General features: G+C 31.4%; 1 protein-coding gene across 1 annotated transcript; it reads left to right on the top strand.

The window, feature by feature from the left end:
* Window positions 1–5,027: 5,027 nt before the first annotated feature.
* LOC113554020 (neuronal acetylcholine receptor subunit alpha-7) lies at window positions 5,028–9,259 on the top strand. Its single transcript, XM_026957662.1, has 10 exons — window positions 5,028–5,106; window positions 5,303–5,522; window positions 5,618–5,889; window positions 5,964–6,118; window positions 6,249–6,293; window positions 6,561–6,667; window positions 6,750–6,966; window positions 7,113–7,323; window positions 7,506–7,658; window positions 8,484–9,259. Exons 1-10 carry the CDS (start codon window positions 5,028–5,030, stop codon window positions 8,831–8,833), a joined length of 1,809 nt encoding a protein of 602 aa, XP_026813463.1. The 3' UTR covers window positions 8,834–9,259.
* Window positions 9,260–9,285: the final 26 nt, after the last annotated feature.

Genomic DNA, 9,285 nt, shown 5'->3' with positions numbered 1-9,285 from the left:
AAGAAAAATCGAAAACTCTAATCTCTTTTCGAAACGGTTTGTTTTAAAATGGAAGAAACGTGTCCGAAAACGGTGCCCGTCTAATCCCGTGCGGCCGTCGCCGTCAGTCTGTGTCCAATACACGCTTACATATCACATATACAATATTATATAAAGTATATATTATACGCGAGATACGACGTATAGTGCTTAAGCCGCTTTTGTCCCCTATCGGTCGACCGTGAACCAAACTTCGTATATATATTTTATTCTTCTTAATTCGCGAAATAAATATTACGTGTGTGCGCGCGTGATGCGAGTTTTTCCCGGTCAAATCAACCGCGTCGTCAAGCAATACCTTTACGCAATAAAGCTTTTAAGCACTATCTGTATATTCGAGTCGATCGTGAAATCTCTCTTAGAAAAATAAAAAAAAAAACAGCAACAGTCAAATACGTTCGGTTCCCATCGCTGCACGTTAAAAAGCTATGATGTATCTTGCAGCGGTTTGCGTATAATGTTATATTTTAATTGGGCAAAACCTCGATTGATGACGTACCGCGTGTATATAACAAATATGTACTGAGCCGTTCGTCTAAATTTCCGTACGAATTAACAAAAATTAACAAATCACAAGATAGATATAGAGCATAATTTTCTTGACGGGAACATAATAGTAAATTATTTGAAAAATAAATAAAATAAGGAGAAAAATAACACTGTTGAACGTAGGACGCGATTTCACCCTCGAGACTCTATATGCACCTAATATGTTATGCGTGTTAAATTGTGTGCGCAAAAACAAATGGACACTCGACCGGCCGATATGATTTATTGCTCGCCGTGGACGTAGAACCCTTTCGGATGACTAAGAGGGCTAAGAGACTGCCGGACATTAGCAATTCCGATGAGCTGAGCTTCCGCGAGGATATACACTACACCACCGTTTATTATTTATTATTCTCGCTGCTACGGGGCGACGTGTATGGATACACTCGATGGGATCTGCCTGAATGCGTATATTGTACTCACACCAGTGTACTCGTGCGTTGTGTTTCGTATGAGGTCGTGTTCCACGTGTTCAATTTTTGAGGCATGCATAATCACGATTTTATATGGAAAAAAACGCTATCCTTTATGGTCACCAAAACGCAAACGCCTTTTTTAAAAATTCACTTTATTCTATTATATAATACACTATTGTGCTATTATAATAGTACAGTGCTTGTTCTTTTTTTACAATACCGCTTCAATATGAATCTAAATAAATGATGACATACTTTAATTATTTAGAATATTGACCAAAAAGTATTATAAATAAGTAATAACCTTATAATCTAAATTTTTTTTTTGTGACACATGGTTATGGACTATAACTTATAACTGTAGATAAATTATACTTTAATTCCTTTAATAGCGATAAAAGTGTAGCAGTGTATAATAGCACATGCTTATTGTAACAATATTTCAGTCTATACAACATAAAGTATAATACAGCTAATACATCTCTAATCTCTAAAGCACATTATCTCACTAAAAGTATATATATTATATAACGTACTATATCGTCTGATTTACCCAAGTCAAATTCTCGGTTACCTACTCTTTGGTGTCAATTTATGTATACTAATTTGTACATACTATGTTATCTTTCTCTTAAATAGATATGATTCAATTATATTTTAATTCGCTCTATATTGTTGCTCGAACAAGACACTATATTATACAAACGGTAACAAAATAATATTGTTATATCGCAATGTCTCTTCTCCTCGCCAAGATATACGATTAAACCACGACCCCTAAACGTAGGAACACGTTTATGTGTGTGTGTGTGTGTGTGTGGTTGTATACTCTCCTATGTCCTATCTATATATCATAATATTACTGTACCGTATATCATATGACGGTGTGTGAAAATTCGGATACACCCATGTGCAGCGTTTCGACTAGACCCGAACGGAACCGACCGCATCGCCGTGAACTTGTATATATATTATAATAATATGTTCACACACGCAGTTGATTAACGCCGAGCTCAAAAGTCCCTTATGGGTAACCGAAGTCGGCCGCACGTGATTTACGACCGTTTCCCGCGATAATAACATAACTTCTTCACACGTTTGCGGGTCGCCGCCGCGTAGAGCAAAGGCAGCGCGGCGGCGGTCAGTGCCGATTCTGAATAATTAAACTCGGTCTATATGTATATATGTATATATTAACCTTAACCTACTGTATTATACATATATATATACATACCTGTATAATATAAGCTCGACAGGGACGTCGTTAAAATTTCGGCCGTACACGCGCCAACGCTACCACCGCCGCCAAGGGACCGATAAATAACGACTGGTCGGCTTTTATTCCGGTGGATAATTATTTCCGTCCAAATTTTATATCATATAATATTATATACGTATACACTTCTATCCAAATAAAATGTAATTGGAGGAGTACTCTGGTCGACCCAACCGCCCGGCAACTGGGTTACATAAAACTCACGTTTTTACCTTTCGTGTACATAATATATTATAATATAGGTGCCTACTATATATATTATACATATTATGTTGTATATCGTGCATATATAATAACTATATAATATATTCAACTGAAATCGGACGAGCTTTTATAACTATTACCGCATGGTTAAAATTGTTTAACGTTTAGTATATCATCGTCGTTTGAAAATGGAAATTTACTAAAAAAAAAAATCTATAATAGAAGAAAAACAAAAGGATTCTTAGAAAAATAATTGAATTCTTTAAATTCTTCATAATAGTTTAATTTTTTTTGATCCAAAATGTTCGTTATACTTGTCTATTATTCAATAGTTTTAGTAATTGGATAAATAGTGTTAGCCATTATCCACCTTTTTTAGATACTCGTTCAGGAAAATATATATATTTAACATTAAATAAACCATAAACTTAGTATAAACCAAATTATTTTCATCATTAGATATAATATAATAGACGTATCACAAAATGTATATTATAATTTTGATCTATTTCTTATATACATAGTTAGTTCAAAAATAAACAAATAATTAATTCAGAATTATAATGTACAACGTATATTATTTTTAAATTATTGTGATAGCTACTAATCCTTAAATTATATAATACAGCATATAATTTATTCAATGCTAAGTTAAGTCAACCAGCCAAACCAATAAGCACAATTATAAAATTATGTAAAAGCGTACAGACATTATATATTTCATAGTATAAATTAATTGTTATTAATGATAAAATTCAATGATACTCAACTATAATACATTTTTATACATTAAAAACTATCGCTAATTTGTGTTCACATATTTTTATACTATTAATAGTATAGAAATCGAACTACAATACTACATTGTTGACATAAACAATTAACATGATATAGTTACAAACTAGTATAACTATAAATATTAATTTATTGTACAGTGCATAATCATTCATTAACCTTAAGAAAATAAAAGAATATTTCAAAATTGTTTGAACAATTTTTGGATAGTGGATTTCATCACATCAATCTTTTCTGTGCTGGGCATATTTGTTGAATGTAATTCGAAATTTAAATGTATTATACAAATGCTTATTATACTCGATTATTTATAAGAGAATAATCAAAATAAATTTATTCTTTACATAATATGAATCATTTTATTCAATGATTTTAGAATGTTCTTACTATCTCTAACCTAATCTAACCAAAGTAAGATTTATCATTAAATAGATTTGATATTCACCTCGTCTTATTTTAAGTTCACATAAATATTTTTTCATATGCACATTCATAATTTATAATCCAAACTAATTAGTAATTAAACCTGTTGGTAATTATGTATAGTATAGAGTATAAATTATCTTCGTTTCAATACCAAATTATTAATACTACCTAGTTATTACCCTTATATAGGTTAGTGTATACTAATTAGTAATTACACATATTATGTTTATATTTTAAAATAATTTCTCAAGTGTCTTTAACTATGGAAAATAGCATAACATGTGTGTAACAAAATAATTAGCACGTGTATATAAATTATTGTTGTACATTAAAATAGCATATTCACAGGTAATAACAAATGTATTAGGTAACTTGGTATTATATATAATTTATTACGTATGTAAGTATGTTATTTTATTACAAATATATTGTATCAAAATTAATAAATTCGTTTAGCTAAGTAAAAAACAAATTTAACTGTATATAATATAAGATATTAAATTATTTAAATCATTATTTAACATTCGATTATTTTTTAATTTTAAAATATTTCCATGAACTATATACGCAGCTAATTAAAACAATATTCAAATATCTATAAATACAGTAGTCAAATGATAATCAGTAGATATTAAAATAAATGTTATGATTTCAATAATAATATCAACACTAGTATTATCTATATTTCGTATATTAAATTGCCTATTTAAATAAGTAAGGTATGTATTCTATTTACATCAAATTTAATTTGTTGTATGAAATTGTAGAATACCTATAATTATGATTCGGCTGACTTAATTTTATAACCGTTACATTATTATAATAGATTTCCATTATATTTCCTACAACACCGCTGTTACAGTATCACACATTACGCAGATTGTGTTCTTATTTTATTTTCAGTTCTCCGAGCTTTATTTATTTGTTATTTATAAATGTATACCACATTATACTACTATGATAACTATTTCGATTACAGCAGCTGTGCACTTCAGTTTATACGCGTTATTATCTGTTTAGGGATATACCATTATCGCATTCGTCTACCGGACATTGTGTATAATATACATAATATACACAATATACAATATCAAATGTTATCTATACAACACTATACGAATAGAATATTATATTTAAGTTCAGTATAATACGAAATACAGGATGTGAATGTGCGAGTCAGGCTACACACTGTATCAACTGTGTGCACCGATATCCAAATAACGCGTGTTATTCGCGTAATATCACACATAACGTAAATACAATATACCGAGCGAAATTCACTACGGTTTTAAAACGAAATTTTTCGTAACGTCATTTGAGCTATGTTTCGAATTTTGACAATTTTACTCGCTCTGTCAATGCCCAGTCATGGTTCGTATGGTTCGCTGCAAACCATTAACGGTAAGTACTAAGTAAACTGTTACGCCTGCAGCGTCTATAGCGTCTCCAGTTTAATTGTCATCGCGTGTATATGTATACTACAATACAAATACACGTCTGACGAGTTAGCGACATCGATTTTCTGCTTTAGTCAGTTATAATATTTATATATCATATCGTTTTTGTGTATGTTTCAACTCGTCGCCTATACAAATAGGTGAAAAATGTACGACCATTCTTACGGTGGGATACGGGTATCAAAATTGGTACAACGCCACTGAAATTCCGACGGCAAACGCTTCCGTGATGTTTAAGTTTTACGTGCAAGGGGCAGGTGACGCACACATCATGTTGGCCAGGGAACCGTCGTCGTTCGGATACGAAATCGTTATCGGAGCGGGATCGAACACTTTTTGCGATATACGAAAATTCGACGAGTAAGTACACGTCTATAGCGTGTCTATATAATATATAGTCTATTAGGATTTAATATCATAAACTTAACCCGGACGTATCTATTCGCGCCACGTAGCGTATTGACGTCGGTGGTCACCGTTGCCACGGGAAAAATTCTTGACAGGTACAACCCCGTCGGTTTTTGGGTACGCGCGACCCAGCAGACCGGACTGATTGAGGTCGGCAAATACGGCGAAAGCTTACCGTTCATATTTTGGACCGACCCGGAGCCGATACCGGTCAGGTATTATGGTTTAAGTTCGTGGGGCGCAGCAGTTTGTAAATGGATGTTCAAATGTAAGCCCGACTCGTCAATGGTGATGGCGAGGACAATGATGAATACGACAGGTTATAATAAAATACATAAATAATTAATAGTAACGATTGTATTTTTAAGCCAACGAAAATGCGTTGCGTTTCAGAGAGGACTGATTATACGAGGAAATTCTTAACATCCATGGAACAACTCAGAAGAGACGTACTGAAAAAACGTGGTCCGTTTGGAAGCGACCCGACAACGAACCCGAAGAAAGTTTTAAGCGTGGCGATTACCAATAACTTTAAGTTCATACATTTGGTAAATATTATGTATATATTATGTTCGAATGATGTAAGATATATTTTGGAATTACAATAATAATAATATACCTATTGATTAATAAGTTGTGTACGTTGCGTATATATTTGTTTTGGTTTTTATGTTAAAGGATGTTATGACTTCGACGCTCACTATTCAAGGTACCGCCACTTTTGTAAGTATATTTTTATATTAAATCAGCGGTTATATTTTCAATCGATGAAAAATAAATTAAAGCAAAATACCTATTGATTATTTTACAATTAATTTTTAAAAGTCCCAGAAAATCTCCAAATAATAATCTACAATATACAAAGGATCGGCTAATTTTCTTATCAGTTATTAATATATAATATATTGCCAATCTTACTAAATGAACCACGATAGAATATCATAAATTATCTATGTATATAATATTATTTTAAAATTGTTATCTTGAAAGGAATGGACAGACAACAGTATCAATTGGAACCCTCAAAACTATAAAAATATTTCCAAATTGCATTTATCGAACTACGAATTATGGCAACCCGAACTCGTACTACACAAGTATAAATTATAAACTAATGTGTATATATAACGGATAACTGTTATGGATATTTTATAATTAGCTGTCAAATTCTGTTTTCAGCGCCATGGATCCAGCCGTGAATATGTATTCTGAATCGAAAATATCTGTGGACAACAACGGCCAAGTCACATGGCGACCTAAATTTTACGTTAAAACCAAGTGTGACATCGACTTGACATTGTGGCCATGGGACAAACATAAGTGTACTTTATTGTTGAGCACATGGTCGCATAAAGTATCCAATGTCTTCTACGAAATTAAAGATGACCAAAAGTCTGTAAGTTATCACGTTAACATGTTGCGAACGCACCTACGTGTAACAAATATAGTTACTTAGTTGCGGTGATCCTTGAATGTATATATTATTATAATATATTATGTGTGAAATTGGAGGTGTATGTTTGGTATTGTTACAAAATGCAGGAATGTTTACAAATATCTCATTCGGATTGGAAGCTTGATAGGGTTACGAGCTTTTACGTAGAAGATAGAACCCCGTGGGACGATATCATGGAATCCATGAATGGCATTAGCCGTTCTGTAGAAGATCCCTCGAAAGATTCATTGAAGCTTGTGGTGGAAATATCGAGAAACACGAAGATTTTCGAGAAATTATTTTATACCCCATTAATATGTATGATTTTATTTTTTATTATTTAACTTAAATATTATTTTTTATGTATAATTATTGGTTTGCTAAATATAAACCATTATTTATTCGTCAGATCAGAACATAAAAAAAATTGAAATTTCTAAGATTAGCAGAAAAAATATTTATAATAGAAATATGATTATAGTGGGATTTTCGTTTTTTAGTGATCAGTTGTATATGGTTGTCATCCTTCGGTGTAATGCCGAATTCCTCATCGAAAATCACGACAATTTGCGTGTCAATAATACTTTCAACATTGATTATTGTATACATGACAAAATATGTACCGGTTTTTGCTAAATTTCCGCCAGACTTAAGTAAGTGTAGTATTTTATACAATATATTTCATCAGAGCTACTAGTTAATCAGCTAATTCATACGTTTTAATACAATGATACTAAATGATTGATTTTGAATTTAATAAATTTATAGAATAATATTTTTCCTACTATGGAATTTTTGTCATTGGTTATACTAGAATATGATAAATGGTATATTCAATTATTATATTATAGTTGCTCTAAGAACAAAACCCTTACAACATATTAAATACTATATCCATTTTGTTTTCAAATTTTTAGTCGTTAATCTTAAATTTCAAATTTCAAAAAGTATATTTTTATCATTACATTTACCGAGAACATATCACACATAGCTACACGAGAGTGGCATACACGCCATACGTACCGTATATTATACATTATACAATATGCTTTTACAACCGTACGTCCTAAGAAACTTCTATAAATATTATGGTCACGACAACATGAAACTTGAAGTTCCTATTAACAATGTATTTAAAGTATATCATACATTTTGATGAATAATGAATAACGAATATATCGAATTTATTTTATGTCATAAATATTCAATTATTTAAAGAGCATATATTGATTTTTTTGGCATATCTGTTTGAATTTTTTTTATTTAGAGTTTATTAGGTTATTAACATCCTAACCTTAGTTGTAAATTATAATAATAATCGAGACCAACAATAGTAATAATAATATTTTGGTGACACGGCGTATTGAATAGACTAATTAGCTACACCATCGTTATAGGTAATTCGCGTACGTGGAGAAAAAATATTTTTTACTACAACATACAAAATCCAAATAATGTGTAAGACATTTTTATTTTAGTGCTTGGATACTTGAAACTGCTCCTCCTGATATCGATGGATGCGTTCATCTCGTCGTTGCTCATAACGGTGCACAATCGTAAATCGACCAGCGGTCATCCTCCGTTCGCATTAACTAGATTCCTGACCACGCCTATTGTAACGAAAATCCTGGTATTGCCGAAATTGGATTCCACGAGAAGCCTCGTCAATAACCAGTTGGACCACAGACTCACCGGAGTACCCGAAACCACAACCACGCTATGGGATATCGTCATAGTCGCTTTCGAGCGAATCATATTCATAGTGTTTTTAGCAACCACAGTGACTATGTTGTTTTCCATCAAATTTTCCATTACGGCTTTATTTTGATCGAGATTAACAGTATTTATTGATTATAGCGACATGCATACGGTAATAACAAGTATATTATGTTATCATAATAGTAGCGTACTTATGATTTTCTTTAGAGAGAAGAGGAGCGTTATGTATGAAAATTAAGTATAGAGACTGTTGAAAAAAACAAAGTTATATAATACATAAAAGAAAAACATTATTATTTATTAACAAAATAGGCACTGTTTTAATATTATGAGCAACTTTTGTTTATATAAAATTAAGTAAATTATTTTATTTCTTAAACAAAGATTACTGACTGACCCAGTGTCGTGAAAAATTACAGTTATTTGTACAAATAAATAATTTTCATTTTTGAGTGATTATGTTTCTTCGTAATTATTAAAACAATGTTTTCTTTTTGCACCATGCATGAATCAGCATAGGTACTATTTCAAACAAATATTTCGAGGGAGGTGTCTATCCTC

Source organism: Rhopalosiphum maidis, chromosome 2 (assembly GCF_003676215.2).
Source record: "Rhopalosiphum maidis isolate BTI-1 chromosome 2, ASM367621v3, whole genome shotgun sequence".
NCBI classification, from domain to species: Eukaryota; Metazoa; Arthropoda; class Insecta; order Hemiptera; family Aphididae; genus Rhopalosiphum; species Rhopalosiphum maidis.
The sequence above is the reverse complement of the archived record's forward strand: the minus strand, read 5'-3'. Positions and strand labels throughout refer to the sequence as shown.

Excerpts from the sequence above, each read along its gene's own strand:
- LOC113554020 (XM_026957662.1), top strand. The coding sequence starts at position 5,028 with ATGTTTCGAATTTTGACAATTTTACTCGCTCTGTCAATGCCCAGTCAT. Across the intron at positions 6,967-7,112 it reads TTAAAGATGACCAAAAGTCT|GAATGTTTACAAATATCTCA; the intron begins GTAAGTTATCAC and ends TACAAAATGCAG. Across the intron at positions 7,659-8,483 it reads TAAATTTCCGCCAGACTTAA|TGCTTGGATACTTGAAACTG; the intron begins GTAAGTGTAGTA and ends TTTTTATTTTAG.